The sequence below is a fragment of the Homarus americanus genome, unplaced genomic scaffold, assembly GCF_018991925.1.
Source record: "Homarus americanus isolate GMGI-L3 unplaced genomic scaffold, GMGI_Hamer_2.0 scaffold32583, whole genome shotgun sequence".
Classification (NCBI taxonomy): Eukaryota; Metazoa; Arthropoda; class Malacostraca; order Decapoda; family Nephropidae; genus Homarus; species Homarus americanus.
The window spans coordinates 5,817,178-5,834,271 of record NW_024713129.1 but is presented as its reverse complement, the minus strand read 5'-3'; the positions used below and the strand labels follow the sequence as shown (position 1 = coordinate 5,834,271).

Sequence of the window (17,094 nt, the reverse complement as noted above, 5' to 3'; positions counted from 1 at the left end):
CAAGAAGGATATGGAAGAATGAAGTGAAGATTGCACTAGATATAGGGGGATAGAGATCCAGGAAGCAGCCGTGTGTGTGTGTGTGTGTGTGTGTGTGTGTGTGTGTGTGTGTGTGAATGAATGGATGGAGAGCATGGCTTCAAGTGATTTTTGGGGAAGCATGGGCTGCTAATGGGTGATGCTGGCTTGTGCGAGGTGTCAGGATTAAACCAAACTTAGTTCCTTATGATGGAATGAGCATACCACTGCATAACACATTTATAACAGAAGTAAAAATACCTGAATGACCACAAATAAAAGGAAGATGTGTGTGTGTATTTCTACATTAAACAAGAAAGAAAGAAGTAATAAATCTTAAATTTTCCCTTGCAGCTCCATCCTAGCAGAATCCATGTGACTGCGAATGTATTGAAGTACATTACACCTACAGGGAGAACAAATAAAGGAGTGTGTACCACACATCTTTACAAGTTAAAGCCTGACAATGGCATTAAGTATTATGTACCAATCTTTGTCAGAAAATCACAGTTCAGGTTAGTTTATTATTTTGTGAAGTGCTTTGTGTGAAACATCAACACTGTTATCTTTTTATTATTGGTTTTTGCTTCTCCAGCTCTTGATATGGCTAGTTCCTTTTTCATTCAAATTTTACCTCTCTCTTTTGTACAGTTTTTGTGTAGCACATGCCTCATTTATTTTTTCCTCTAAATCTTATTGACATTCATATGTTTTTAAGAATTCACTCTCACCATATATTCAAAATACGTATGATTTATATCTTATGCTTGTCATCACATGTACAGCACAGTAATTGGTAAAGGCCCAGTAAAGAGTCTATCAGTATCCGTTGAAAAATAATGCATGAGAAAAGTTTGTAAGTTCCTATGTCCAGTGTATTCATTTAGCCATACTTATGTTGCAGTGCTGAATATACTAATATTAGTATAATAAGTAATAGTACTGTAGTTAATTGCCATTAAAAATTTTCCTTTTACATAAAGGTTACCCAGTAAGCCACAGACTCCAGTGCTGATGATTGGACCAGGTACTGGTATTGCTCCTTTCAGAGGGTTTATCCAAGACAGAAGCCATCAGAAAGAAGAAGGTGATATTTTATATACTGTACTGTATATACCCCGGTTTATATATATAAACCTGATTTTGTGACCTTTGATTTCTTGATTATTGGTTTAACTGACCTAAAGGAGGTTGAATAGTTATGGGCAAAGTCCAGGCAGTTTATCTGACAAAAGCTATAAGCTGCAGAACCACCACTACAATACATGGAAAGTGATTCCAAATGACTAGTAAGTAGAGAAATTTGCTAAATTAGTTATGCAGTTAACCCTCCTACAAAATGGGTAAAGACAATCCTGTACTGTACAACATTGGAGCCATAAAATTTAAATTAAGAGATAAATATTACACCTAAATAAGATTGTAGAAAAAATACTGTATTTATCAGGAAACATATGGCAGGAAGCATTAGGCTGAAAATAGCCTCTGGCTTGGCGCTCACAGCAATTTTGCATAAACATCAAAATATGCAACCAATAACCACTGACTGACTTATAATCTTTAGCCTTTGGGGAATGTTATTCATTAAATGAATATTAATTGTTCATAAAATATTCCTGATTGTCATGCATATCACTTACACAACAGAAGAGAGAAACATCAAAGGTACCATAGGTAAAAGTGAGGTTAATAGCTCTTTGAATAAACAGTGAGAAATGTAGCTGATCAGCATCACTGACATAACATTTATCATATCATATAATTAATAAAACAATAATTTACTGAACTTAACTTGGTTAAGTTATTGCTTCTTAATAATTAAAATTATTTTTGTTATCTAGACTTCCTCCCTTCATCTCTCTTCTTCTCGCTTCTCTCTCTTCCTCTCCCTCCTTCTCCCTTCCTCTCTCTTCTTCTCACTTTGTTCTTCTCTTCTCGTCTTCTTTTCTCATGCTCTCTGTCACTACCAAGATGAGGGAGAGGTACAGTCTCACCCAAAAGTTTAACTCTCCTTGCCAGCTATTGCTGCACTGCCTGCTTCAGATGTTTGAAACTGTCTCAGTACCAACCAGAACATGAAACCAATACGAATGAATCTAAAGGTTCGAATTAACAGACTCAAGTTCATACATCTGAAGCAGGCAGTGCAGCAATAGCTGGCTGGAAGAGTTAATGAACTTTTGGGTGAGACTGTACCACAATCTACCTCAGTCACTACCACTCTGGGGGATATGTACCACACCAGGTGTTACTATTATCATAATTTATTGTCTATTTTTTTTTCTTTGTAAAAAAAAGAAAAGAAAAAAATGCTCCTTTTGCCTCCTCTTCTCTCCTCTCTTTCTTCTCCTCTCTTTCTTTCTTCTCCTTTCTGCCTTTCTTCTCCTTTCTGCCTTTCTTCTCCTTTCTGCCTTTCTTGCTCTGTTTCTTGTGTACATTATATCTGGCGCACCTTTGTTGTTATTCAATGAGCAGTTTGCAGTTGTACATATCATGTCTTGATATTTCACATGTACTGTATAACATATATTGACTGTTTTGTAACTCCTCAGGAAAGCCTGTTGGGGATACCATCCTTTACTTTGGCTGTCGTAATAAGGCCAATGACTTTTTGTATGAAGAGGAGCTAATGGCATATAAAGAATCTGGTCTTTTGAAGGTACAGTAATTTAATTCTCACACACTCTAGTCAGAATTCTCTTGATATTTCAGCATTTTTTCTCTCCAAATAAAACCGTGTTACAGGTAAATCTCACGATACGATATTCCGAGATGCATCTCTACCTTCACTTGTAAGCCTACCCACGCGCCTCCACACGGCCAACCCATATGCTCTACAGCCCTGTGTTTGGTTCTTTGTCGATCGTAAACCCACCATTGCATGACATTGCATGATTATCAGCCAGCATCATACATTGTACTTAGCAACAGTGTTTTATTGTGTTTTATTTCTTCTTATATAGTGAGAGGACCGCACTAACATTTAGATAGAACTGTGTTATGGAAACTGTAAAGTGATATTTCCAGTATTTTTGTGACTGTAGAGTGCGTCGACTCTGTTGTTTTGAAAATATGAGCAGTGTCAGCCGCTATCATTGTTTTTGTTATCGTTGTTCGTTCTGTTTTCGTGACAAGTGCTTTTGCTATGTTTTTGTGACTAAAGTGAGCAGTGTAACTTTGAAAATGTCTGGGAAGGCCAAGGCATCCAAGACATTATTAAACAGCATAGAGACTTCCTAGAGGCTGTGTGAGAGTCAGAGTGACGTCTCCACTCCTCCTACAAGAGTCCCCTTAGCCTCAAAGGGGACACGTGATGATGACCAGGCTTATTCTTCAGGATGTGGTGACTGTTGTTTATTTGAAAATGTTTTGTACTGATAGTAGTATTGTAGGAATTGTTTTGTCGATGATACATGTGTGTTTGAGGACTGGCTGGGAACATATCCCATTGAACCCCATGTTTTAATGCTCCCTGTTTACGATAATTCACCTAGCGATGGGTTTTCAGGAACCTAACCCCATCATATCGCAAGGTTTACCTGTACTATTATATGCAGTCATGTTAAATTTTCTGTCAAACGACTCTTTCAAGCTAGATTACTATTGCTTACAACCCTGTCATTAATTTACTGTTGATTTTTAATATTCTATACAATTACAGCATCCGTCATTTAACAATTGGGATGCGTTCTTGAAAAACCAATTGTTAAAGAAGATGATAGCTAAATGAGGAATATTGAGAAATAAAACCCTAAACGAGGGATAATGCTGAATAATATCTGTGGAGATGGTATGTAGCCGAGTCGCCACCCAGTTGGACTCAAAGTGGGTGAGGCTGAGCTATGAGCAGTGTTATTGTTCACCTCGTATTTTTGAGTAGATATAGTAATACCCTGTACAGTAAGTCCGCACTGAACGTTAATCTTTTGAACGAATCCACACTATAATGAATCAAGTACAGTATTTACTACCCATTTGCAGATTAACCAAAGAATTTTCTACTATTATGAAAGGTACGTCACCCCCACCTTTCTGCTTTCTCACTACCAGCTCCATGATCACCACCATCACCTCTATTATCACCACCTAAATCATAATTTCACCTTCCTCCCTCCCTTCCTCCCTCCCACTGCATCTCACCAACACTGCCTCTCTCACTCATTTTATGACTGTCATTCATGATAGTACAGTATAATATTGTACAATACTGTACAGTGTTTATTTGTTATTCTCTCTCCATAATTTAAAATTTATGTAACATAATGTAGAAGGAATACAACGTTGGCCATTTATACTTACGCTCAATTTTGTGGGTAGACATCCGTTGTTAAATTGTCTGGCAGTCCTGCAGCCAGTGTTACCAACCAAACTGACTGACGCATCATCTGCTCACCACTTACTATCTTCCTCCCGCCCTCCCTCCCTCCCTCTGCATATCACCGACACTCTTTATGTACCTTTAAGTTTTACAAGTTTTATTGTTTTTATCTTCAGCACTGTGTTTTGATGTGTTGCAATTATTTTGTCACAGACCTTAGAAATGTACAGTATATTAATCTATCACAGAGCTTAGTACAGGAACACATCCTCCCCTTATTACATTAATTTATATGGGAAAAATGGTTTCGATGAATGTAATCCACATAACGAAAGCGTTTTAGTGGAACCTAACCCTTTCATTCAATGGGGACTTACTGTATCTCTGTTAGCCGGAATTTTTCCGGAAAATTCTCTAATTCAGGGTTTGTTTATGAGTTTCTCAGGTTAACAATCAGGTGCATTTTCTGAAAAAAAAATCTATCCAAATCACTCCTTTCTGGGCCTGGGAATAAAATTTCCAGGGGTTCCGAGAAATTGCATCATGCTCCAGTGCATCCCCATATGACAGGTAAATGGGTAGACTAGCTGCTTGAATCGCTTAGTTCATGTTGTAGTACTGCCATTGTAAAAGGTTGTTCCTTCGCTAGCTGCTGTTTTTGCGTACAATTTATGTTGTGTACAGGGAGCCTCCCAAATTCGCGAGGGTTAGGTTCTCAAAATGGCCGCGAATCGCCAAATCCGCAAATAACATTTGCTGATTGGGGGTGGGGGGGGTACATTTTTACTTCTGTACAAAGAAATGTATATTCTTTTTATGTGTTTGCCCTTAAGACAATTATTTCTTTTACCTGTAGTACTGTATATGTGTGTGTGTGTGTAGACACACACACACACACACACACAAAATACGTACAAATAAATAATAATTGGAAAATCCTCTCGCAAATAATCAGAAACAGATTTATTAAAAATGTGAGTTTACCCTCAAGTCCCTTCTCTACTAATAAATACTATAATAGAGATCGGACTTAAGATTATTTTCCCATCATTATTTATTTGTAGGTGTTTTGTGTGTGTGTGTGTGTGTGTCTACACAAACACACATATTTACAATACAGGTAAAGGAAATTATTGTCTCTAGAACGAATGGCTCCCTGTCCCAGCCGTGAAAATGCCGGCAACTATAAAACTGCCCACAGACATTCTTGGGTACAACCAGGGTGTCATCCACAAATAACCGAGAACCGCGATGTAAAAATCCGCGAACTTGGGGGCCCCCTGTTCTTTACTGTATCAGAACAAAATCTGCCAAGAATGCAGTGTTGAAGCGGTGTTAAGAATGTAAAAAGTGATTACAGTTACGTAGACTATACTGTACATTCAGTATAGGTCAGGTTAGATCAGTAACATGACCCACTAATCCCTCACCCAATCTCCATCGGAAGTGTTAAGACAAGATTACAGTTAAGTATTACAGTCAGCTGAGTGGACAGTGTATGCCTACTCTAGGTTCAAGATGACAGCATCTGCTGGTGAGTAGAGTATATAGAGCAATGGTCCCCAACCTATAGTCCGCTGGCGTCATGCGCAGAACCATATTATGGAGCTTGCATGAGTTTATTAGAAAGTTTTAAAATATTTGTGAATTTTTGTCAGAGTGAAAATGATGAAAATATGTAATAACTTGATACGACTTTAGTGAGAGAGAGGAACTGCCATTTATCTCGAGTCTGTTGTATACAGGACATGTGTATTTACCCCAGACTGGGCCCAGAGAGAGAGAACCAGCCTGAAAGAGTAAATGTAAAAAGTATGTAACTGGTAACAGGTAGACCTGTGTAAAACTGCAAATAACTGTACAGTAAACCCTCGCACGTCTGGACACTTCAGGGGGAGACGGTGTATGGATGTGGTAAATGTCCGGATGAACCAGGGGACGAATTCACTTTACTTAATCTTATGGGGAAAATTAGAATGTGTTCCACAACTACTAAAAATCAACAGTAATGTTATAAAAGTTGTGGAAAAATCATTACAATACTCTGATGTGGGTGAGAAATGAAGACAATATAATATAAAACTATGAACCAAGACATATGAAGAGCGTGGGTGTTTGTGTTGAAAGTGAAAGTGTGTGGAGTGGCCGACTCACCACTCCAGCCGCGTCCTGTGATGTTACATACAGCGCAGTAGACACACACACGCACTCACTGTGCCACGTTTCTTAGCCATTTCTTGAGCATTAATGCGATAAAAGTTGTATAAAATCATTAAAATACCTTAATGTGGCTTAGAAATAAAGATAATATCATGTAAAACTTTAAAATAAGAAAAAATAAAGAACATGGATGTGTGTGGGTGGAAAGTGAGTTGCCTGATAACTGAGGAGCCCTCCCTCCCTCGGCCTCCAACCCTCCCTCCCTCAATAAGATGTCACATACACACACATTAATATACAGGTAGACCAAAAATACAGTATCATATTTTACGGCAGGGAGTATTTAGGAAAAAAAAAACTTTTTGTGTGTATTTACCTCCTGTAGCCATAGTTTTCTTAAAATAATATATACGGGCACAGTGATAAACAAATTATATAAACCATGCAGTTACCTACGATAACATAATAAGAAACATTGTATCATTACATGCCATCTCCATGGATATTATTCCTTGTTATCCCCCATTTAGGATATTATTTCTCATTATCCCTCATTTAGGATATTATTTCTCATTATCCCTCATTTAGGATATTATTTCTCATTATCCCTCATTTAGCTATCATCGCTTAACATTAGGTTTTTGAGGAACGCATCCCAATTGAGAATAAGCCTTTTACAAGCAGTTTCATTTGTCACCTCATTCTGTATGCATCCATTACTCAGGGCAATTGATAAAAATTATGCCAAAGGTTAAAGAAAGTGATTTGATACTTCCTGGAAGACAGAGAGATTAAATTTAATAAATAGCAATTATTTGTATGTTATTTGTACATTTATAATAATCACACCAGGAGAGCACATACACAAAATGTAAGTACTGTATAGTAGTGGCATACCATGGTTGCACTGGTGAGTCATGCAGAACACCACATATATCAGTTATCAAATCAAATATCAAGTAGGATATGGCCTTTCTCTAAACAAGGGTTGTCAAGCTTTTATAAACACCTAATTTCTTAAATTATATCAGTGGCATCTGACAAAGTATCATTAAATAATGGGTGCAAAAATACTTATGGCAAAAGAATATTAAGCTTTCAGTGTGATCTACAGTAATTTAGAAATAAAGTAGTTAAAAAAATGGCTTGGCATCATGCACAATGCTGGCCCTCTGTAAAGTTGTCAATTATCTTATTGCTGAACATTTAAATAATTTGTAAATATTTTTATTTCTATGATCCAATTATTATTTCAATTAAAACAGAAAACTGAATAACTTTCCCAAGTGAAAAACTACATCTGAAAGCTGACTGTAAGGTTATTTAGAAATTTTAAGTTATAATGTGGACCAGTTTTGTCCAGCTGACTGAGAGCTGCTCGACAAGTGAATGCAGTTTTCTAATTGCATGCATTTGTACCCATTACATTTACAGAAACCTTATTAAATAGCCACTCTTATGGAACAACAACTCTTAGGTAATATAATATCACCGTATAACATAAGACTTCATGCTTATTAAGGGAAAAAAGTATTACATTTTACTAAAATTGTTCAAATTCTTTATGCTTCAACACAATAAAGTTCATCTTAGCATGTTATTGATAGGATGGTTACGTTTATATGTCCATTGAGGGCATGCGGCTTATTCTTTTGCATGCATTGAGGGATGCCAAGTCTCCTCGACTTTCCTGAGTGAAAACTGTGAAGAGTAAAATTAGATCTGTATTATTGAAGATACTATTTAAAAATATATTTTGCTGTATGCTAGGCATGCAATGCATGCCTTGCGCTCATTAAGAATACGTCACTGCTGTACAGGCATTCCTTGATTTACAAAAGGGTTCCATTTCTTAAAATCATTTTGTTAATTGACTTCTCATAAGTTGGATCCCATTTTCCCATAGACTCCCATAATAAAAAGCTGAGATACATCCCTACGAAAAAAAATTCTCCAAACAAAATGACACAAGATAATTTTTGGTGTTCACAGTTATTATATGCCAGTAATAAATACAATAAGTTAAATTCATGTTGTACAGTAATAATTTTATGCAGACACTCCCCGAGTTACAGATTTCCAACTTTATGGATACTCTTTCCCAAGTCCATTTTCGGGTTGCAGACAAGTATCCGTCATTACGGAGGTCAAGTAGTTTAGAAGAGACGCACTGAGTAGGCGTAAGGCGGCTGGACGAGGTGTCCTGTAAGGTGCCATTTTGCACTCGGTCACGTTGTTAGATCACTACAGCGTGCATCCTCTACGCATCATCTTCGAATTTGCTTTTGTAAATCGCCCTTAACCCTTAACGGTCTGACGTCATCCCACAGCCCCCGTCATAGTAGGGGTCTGATTTCGTCAATCTAGCACTTAATTTTTTTCTTTCCGGCGTGAGTAGTGTGATTCTTAGTGTGGCACTAGCTTATCCCCGGCACCCACACTTCTCCTTGACTGCATCTTCAGCAAATAATCAGTATAACAGTTGTCACTATGGAGGAAGGTCACATGTCTACCTTTCTGGATTATCCACTTAGAACTCCAGCTCCCAAGCCCTGCCACTCCAAGCCACAGAGTGGTGAATGTACTATATATATAGTGTAATAATAAGGAACCATGTGAAGTTGTAAGAACATGGAGTGAGTTGGTAGTGCACCACCGTTCACACCTAGATGTACGATAACTGCTAGAGGGGTGCTGAGGTACGATGTCTCGCCAACTGGCCAATAACCATAGGTGGTGAGTACCGTAATAATTACCTTATTTCCTATTAACTAACATGTATGTCTGACATTTTCATAAGACTAGAACGTTCATTTTATGATTTTAATTTTTTAGCCTATTATTCAGTTTTTGAAGGGAGACTTCCCAAGATTCGTCAGACCTTTAAGGGTTAATTGTACTGCAAAATGACTTGAAAGCTCCCATGTCATAGTAAGAGTGCAGGACCTGCTCATAAACTTAAAGTGATAGATCTAGAACAGAAAATGAAAGTCCAGGTAATTAAGCAGCATGAAGGAAGAAAAGCTATCGCCTCGCTTTCACATGATCTCCGTCTCACCACCTTAACCGTACACATAATTGTGAAGGACAGGGCTTGTATAAAGGAACATGTGAAAGGCTCAGTGCCTTTAAAACCTTCTGTGTAGAGTGAAGGCTGGTCACTGGACTGCTGGTTTCACCACTGTACTGTTGATTATATTTATTATACAGGTATCCCTTATGTAGCGTTAATTCACTTAACGATAATTTGGTTTAGCAATATAACATTTTTAACACCCTTTCTCATTTAACATTAGGTCAAAACCCAGACTACCAATACAGGTACACCACCGATTATCCGGGAACTGATGGTCCGGCACCTCCTTTAGTCTGGACAAAATTATGAGGGGGCACTTAACTTCCCTCCCTCCCTCCCAGCCAGGGCGAAGGTAGTTTTAGGCTTAAAGTTTTTATCTTATAAAATGTAGCTGACTGGACTTAGCAGAATATAAATTGCATTGCTGGAATCCTTGTAAGATAGTGATTAATTTGAGCAAAAACTTATAGTTTGCACAAGAGATATAAATTTTAGTCCAGTGTAGTATATTTGTGTACAAGTTTTTTAACTCGTATTTTCGGGAAGATATATGTAACTTTCTTGATATCTTTTTACTAATTTACATGCACACACCATCCTAAATATATATTGTGAAAAAGGTAAAAGAAATAATTGTCCTAAGGGTAAACTGTAATGGGTTAATTACTAAAAATTTTATGTCTAGTGCAAACTATGTGATGTTTATACATACCCAAATTAATCACTATATTACAAGAATTACAGCAATGCAAATTAAATACGGCCTTGTCAATTCAGTGACATTTTTTAAGGGAAAAATTAAAACTCCTTCTGTTTTGATAACTATCCACTTTGTTATCTCCCCTTCTTGACAGCTGTCAACATCTCAACCCCTCCCTCCCCTTCCTCCCAGTCAGGGTGAAGGCAGTTTTAGGCTTAAAGTTTTTATTTTATAAAATGTAGCTGACTAGACTTAACAGAATATAAATTACATTGCTTGAATTCTTGTAATATAGTGATTAATCTGAGTATAAACATCACATAGTTGCACAAGAGATAAAATTTTTAGTCTAGTGTAGTACAGTACATATGAGTACAACGTGTGTACAGTAATGTTGCTCAAAATTTTGGCTTTTTTCACATTTAATTTACATTTAATATTTGTTTAATTTAAGTTTCTAGCAGTCCATAGTGCTTTAGAGACACAGGAGGTGTATAATTAGTGGGTCAGAGGCGTATTGTTGAATTATTATTACGTGACCTCAGTTGGTCTGGCAAAAAGGATAATCCGGCAAGGCTTTGGAACCAATGGTGCCGGAAAATCAGTGGTGTACCTGTAGCTTGACTCACTATGATGGGGAGAAAAACTGGGTATGAGGTGGCCTGTGAAATGGCATGTTGCCTTTGATTGATGTTATAAAATTATAAAAGTTGTGTAAAAATCATTACAGTATTCTAATGTGGCTTAGAAATAAACAGAAAATGTCTGTACAATAAGGGGCAGTGAAATTTTGCTCAAAGCTGCACTCTTCAGGCATTGTTCCTTATACATATCTAAGACTCCATGCCAAATTTGAAACTGATATGTCGAGGTTTAGTCTGCCGCATTTTTTACTGAAATTTTTAAATTTACCTACAGTACTAGCCAAACAGCCGCTGTGGTGGTGCATTGTTCTGTTCAGTGTCCTTCTCACCATGTACAAGTCCTTTGTCCGTTCCTGTGTCGACTACGCCGCCCCTGCCCTCGTCAACATTAGTTGGACTGCTGTCAACCGTCTCGAAGTTATCCAGAGGAAAGCTGCTCTTATCATCCTTGGGGCTCCTCAGTGGACACGCTCTACTTTTCTATATACCGAACTTGGTCTTTCCCCCTTACAGGATCGTGTCCAGGAGTTTTACCTAAAAACTGCCATTTCCATTCTACGGGATCCTCGGGGCAACTATGTCCAAACCAACTTGACTCCTGCTGTCCGAGACCGACCTCCATCTAGAAGACAGTGGCGAGGGTCACTCATCCGAGCCCTTCAGGAACACGACCTCCTGCCTGATATTGTTGTCACCCCTGCTGTTGGTTCGTCTCCTTCTCCCTGGCTGGATTTTCAACCTGAAGTGATTGCCCTCGGTGGACCGCTCCCGAAATCGCAGGTGAACCCTGTTATTCTCTGCAAATACCGCCTCTCCAGGATCGCCCACTGGTCCCCAGGTAGGGTCGTCCTCTACACTGATGGTTCTGTTGACCCCGCTACAGGTAGGGCCAGGGCTGGTGTCCATCTCCCGTCCTGATGCCCCTGAGCCTATCAAACTGTCTCTCAGAGTTTCTGACGGGGCATCCTCCACTCAGGCTGAACTAATAGCCCTCCTTGCTGCTCTTCTCGCTGAGGAATTAGCAGATGGTTTCTGCCCCTTGCTTGTCTGCTGCGATTCCAGGTCTGCTCTCGACGGGATCGCATTTGGATCAGGGGAAAATAAGGACCTCATCCTCCGAATACGAGGGTTAACATCCACACTTCAGGATGCAGGCCGTCCTGTGACATTCCTATGGATACCCAGTCATGTCGGTATCTTGGGGAATGAGGCAGCAGATGGCCTTGCCAAGACTGGCTGCAACAAGGCCACACCTGACTACATTGTTCCTCGAACACTTTTACAGATTAGGACCCAAATTCGCCGCAAACAGAGAGAAGCTCGGGAAGCAGCCATCCCCCTGGACTCCCCGCCCACCTGGTACGATGTCCTCTGTAAACTTCCTGACCTCTCGTACGTCTACGGGAAAGGGTCGCGGAAAGGGGACGTGATTGCTGCCCGTATCATCATTGGGTATGACTTTGCTTGGGAGATTGGTATCCCCGCATCCCCTGAGCAACGCTCTTGTGCATTATGCAGAAGACCCAACAGCAGCACCCTTATCCACTACCTCCTAAGATGTCCCCACACACAACGCTTCCGTGACGCCTGCTGGACCACCACTCCACGACCCTCTGACGGAGACACGATGATCCTCCCCATACTGGCCAGATATTTTGTAAATAATATTGATTATGTGTTAAAGGAATATCCTTCCTTCCTTAGGGTTTAGTAAGCCCCTTTATAATATTTATACTGTATATACTTGTCACACTTGCCAGATGATTCTGGTGTCATTGTACAGGGGCACCTAGTGACAGCACAAGGATCCCGCTTCCTCTGTCAAGGAATAAACAATTGAAATTGTTATACGAAACCACATTAAGCGCATCAATTTTCCCCATAAGAAATAAATAAAATACAGGAATTACGTTCCTGAGCCTCCCTTTGCCCCATGAAATACTTTACATATACAGAAAATCATTGCCATTTCTATAGAAAATAGTTCATACATATACAACTACTAAGTTTGTATTGGTACTCACCGATGGGCAAAGGTGGTAGAGCATGTGTGTGGTGGGGAGTGAAGCGGAGGGGGGCGAATGGCGGGAGGGGAGGAGTATGGTGGGAGGGGAGGAGGAGGGTGGAAGCGGAGGAGGAGGGTGGAAGCGGAGGAGGGGGGTGGTGAGTCACTGAGACTGCGCCAAGCCGAGAGAGCATAGCACGGCCAGATGAGAGAGGGTTATGCATCGTAAAATGTAGTCTGTGATGACGCAAAACGACGTACATAGTATCGGATCACTGGGACTTTAAAAATTTTTGGTCTCTAAAGTTTAGCGACGTAGTACCAAAACAACGTTAAGCGCGGACTTACTGTACCATATATATTTTACTGTATTTACAATATATTGTACGTGTACAGTTATGTTCAATAAATAAATATAGTTCTGCATCTGTTTGACTGCAGTTAAGTCGCTTCATGCAAGATGCATAATTTTTGACTAGGAAAAACTTCCACCAGTACGTGAAAAATTTTCATGGATGACAGAATTCATCTCCAAACCCGGAACTGTTCTGCATCAATTATTCCGGCTAACAGGGAGATTACTGTATACCAAGGTAAACACACTCGTAGCATATGTTTGGAACCTGGATTGGCAATAGTTAAAATCAATGTATAAGTCAGAAGTGAATGGTAAGAGAGAAAGGAAGAGACTTAAGAAGGTGTAAGAATAGGGCCAACGTTATACTAGTAGTGAGTGGAATGTAAATTCAGTTAGCACTAGAGAGTATAAACGAGGAGGGTGTAGAGTATTGAGTGAAATGGGGAAGGATTTAATGCTGGCTTGGGTGAAGTGCCAGGAGCCTTGTTGTAGAAGGGGAGTTCCATAGCAGAATACATCTACAACAGCAGTAAGAATGAATAAATGATAATAACAAACAAAAATACATGGTATACTGTATGGGAATATTTGTTTTTATTTCTACCCAGTATATACTTTAAATGAGAAAAGCCTCAAAAGTGTAAGAAAATATAAATGTATGGTACTGTATTCCCACCACCAGTACAAAATCATTCTAAAGATAATTTGCTTTTGCAGCTGTATGTTGCATTTAGCCGGGACCAACCAGAGAAGCGGTATGTAACTCATCTACTGGAAGAAAACAAGGCTGAAGTGTGGCGGGTAATTGGAGAGGAAAATGGTCATCTGTATGTGTGTGGGTAAGTACTGTACCTGGATACAATGTGAAGTAAAAACTATTTTTTTCTAGTATATATATATATATATATATATATATATATATATATATATATATATATATATATATATATATATATATATATATATATATATATATATATATATATATATATATATATATATATATATACAGTACTGTATATGTATCATCTACTCAGTGTTAAGTTCATTTAACTAATGAACTGTATAGGTAAAATTTAAACTTATTTATTTTCATCATAAATAGTTATTTCTAGGTGACAAGTTATTAATATAGATAGTGGAGATAGGATATGCACTGCTGCCTCTTATGGTTTAGCTGTGGTTATCCCACCAGCTACCACCTTATGAACCAACTGTGGATATCAGGTAATCTCACCACTGAGTTCTTTGAACCTGATATTATTATTATTATTATTATTATTATTATTATTATTATTATTATTATTATTATTATTATTATTATTATTACATTTTTGCCCCCCAGGCCCCGATGTGGGTCGGTGACCTGCCCGGGGGCTAATCCCCAAAAAAAAAGTCGCTGCCTTGGGCAAATGACTTCTCTGTTCCTACAGTGTTTCACCAAATCCCCCTCCTCAACCAGGGAAAGAACGTGTGCGAACCGTTGTCCGCTCAGACGAAAATATTCTTAGAATTTTTCTTCATCCAAGCTTTGGTCTTTTACCAGAGTACTGTAGGCTGAGGGTTGGCGACCACAGTCCTCCACTCTAAACGTTCTTGGACTGTTTACATTAAACCTCCACGGTTTTGTATCTCACTAGGGGTCCAGTTTTTGTTTTCATTCATCCATCCCATTTATATGTATACAGTACTTATTTTTTCCTCCGATTTTCAGAGATGCCAAGAGCATGGCTCGGGATGTGAACACACTCATAAACAAGATTTGTCAGACAGTGGGGGGAATGACTCAGAGTGAAGCAGAACTATATGTGAAGAAGATGATAAACACAAAACGCTATTCTTCTGATGTGTGGAGTTAAAAAATCCTTTTTGTAAGAAATGTTTTTTATATAGATGTTCACAATATTAAAGTAACCATACATCAGTTCTTTAGTAAGATTGGGAATGTGGATTTTTTTTTTCATTATGAAATTTTACTAAAAGTGTGTTAAGAATATCTGTTGAAACATTCTGTGTTGAATTTTAGCTTGTATCAATACTTTTTAAAATACCTGTAGTATAGGAACAAAAATTTGCATATACAGTATTTTTTTGTATATAAAATTAATTTAGGCTGTTTTTATTTTAATATATTGATTTTAGACTTTTATATTAAACATATTACATTATGATATTTAACTTTTAGAAGTACAGTATTAAAGACTTGCAGAAAGTAAGTCTCAAAATTAATAGATTTTATATTTTATCTGCATGAGACTAAAGGCTAATGAGTATGCCTAGCCTTAGAGTTTATACAGATTTTTATTTACACAACTGATATTGCATGTGTATCCTCCTTTAGTCCTCTGCAGTATCAGTCCTGTGCAGAAGACATGTTTGTGTCTTTGTCCTGGTTCAGGTAATATCTAATGAGTGTGAGAAAATAGTAGTTGCACTGCCTTATATAGTATTTACCATAAGGGCATTAAGAAACCTGCACTTAAGACTTAATACAGTTCTAACTGCCATTGTCAGTAGTAACATTGTATATGGACTCGGTAGATACTGTACCAATTGAAACACGAATAGTTTGATACGAGGACAATTGCTGGTTACATTTGTGTGAAACTTTTATGATGTTGCATTAGATATTGTGGTGAATTCACAACTAGAAGATGTCTGTTCAACATTAACCCTTAAAAGGCGGCCATCATCATGGGAATTTAGCTGTACTGACAGCGGCCATTATCAGTTGACGTTTTATGTTCCTTGCTTTCCATTTTTGCATGTATGGGGGCAGAGTAGGAAATCCTCAACTGCTGATTAAGGGTTAAGTGTGTGTCATGGTGGTTGTTCTGTTGCCCTGAAAGAGTTAAGTACTCACTCACCCAAAAGTTGCAACCTCCATTAAATCAAATAGTTTAATATCCTGTGGTTCATTTCTTCTTCTTTCACCCTATGTTCTTCTGATAAGGATTTTTTTTACTCAGGCAGTGAAAATAGAAATTAGGTTCACTTCCTTAGACTTTGAACTATGACTACATCCAGGTTGACTGAAGTGGATAGAGGGATTTTTATCTGGCGATCTGCGAGTATATGCAGCAACAGTAATATCATCTGATTCCTGAGGTATTTGTTGCTCCCCGGGGTCTGTGAAGTAAAATACTTTGTGTACTGACTCTTATGATTGTCCTATAACATTAATTTTATACAGTTTTGTCATGAATACCGGGTCTAGTATTTGTCCATAATAATTGTTGTTTACACTACTTCATATTAATGAATCTATCATTTTCATATTCCTTTGTCCCTCAGGTCCTGTGGCATGGTCACCTTTGTTATTGATAAAGAAATTATTCCCCAATCATTTCCAGCTCATTCTTTATCACGAAAAGTAATGGAATGCACACCTAATATTTTCTTTATGGGGAATGATAGTTTATTTTTTACCATCATTAAAAGTCTTTTAACATCTTATGAACAGGACTAACACCATTGTTGATCTATGAATAAACAGTAAATACGTGCTGTATTTTGACGAATATAAGCTGAACTTTTGTCCTAAAAGGTTTTGCAAAAGTGGGGGTGCGGCTTACTATAAGATACAAATTTTAGTAATGCCCTGAAAATAGCCTCAAGTATTACCATAATTCTTTGTGCATTCTAGCACCACCTCTCACCTGTCCCCACCACCATTACTACCTCACCCAAAGTCAAATTTACCATTATTACCACCATTACAATCATTACTCTGCATGTCTTCTGCCCATGAGTTTTTTTACAAGAACGAAGTTCAGTGAACTGTGTACCTACTGTGTCCAAAACCCCACAGTAGG

The 17,094-nt window shown here is 38.2% G+C and overlaps 1 protein-coding gene across 2 annotated transcripts in view; it reads left to right on the top strand.

Moving 5' to 3' along the window:
• LOC121866482 (NADPH--cytochrome P450 reductase-like) overlaps positions 1–16,432 on the top strand; it is a 71,237-nt gene extending 54,805 nt beyond the window's left edge. For both annotated transcript variants that reach the window (XM_042366196.1, XM_042366203.1), the window contains exons 10-14: positions 373–533; positions 1,002–1,105; positions 2,571–2,677; positions 13,997–14,118; positions 14,994–16,432. In XM_042366196.1, the coding sequence (XP_042222130.1) occupies positions 373–533; positions 1,002–1,105; positions 2,571–2,677; positions 13,997–14,118; positions 14,994–15,138 (639 nt within the window). In that variant the 3' untranslated portion in view covers positions 15,139–16,432. The remainder of the gene's footprint in view (positions 1–372; positions 534–1,001; positions 1,106–2,570; positions 2,678–13,996; positions 14,119–14,993) is intronic.
• The last annotated feature ends 662 nt before the right edge of the window (positions 16,433–17,094 follow it).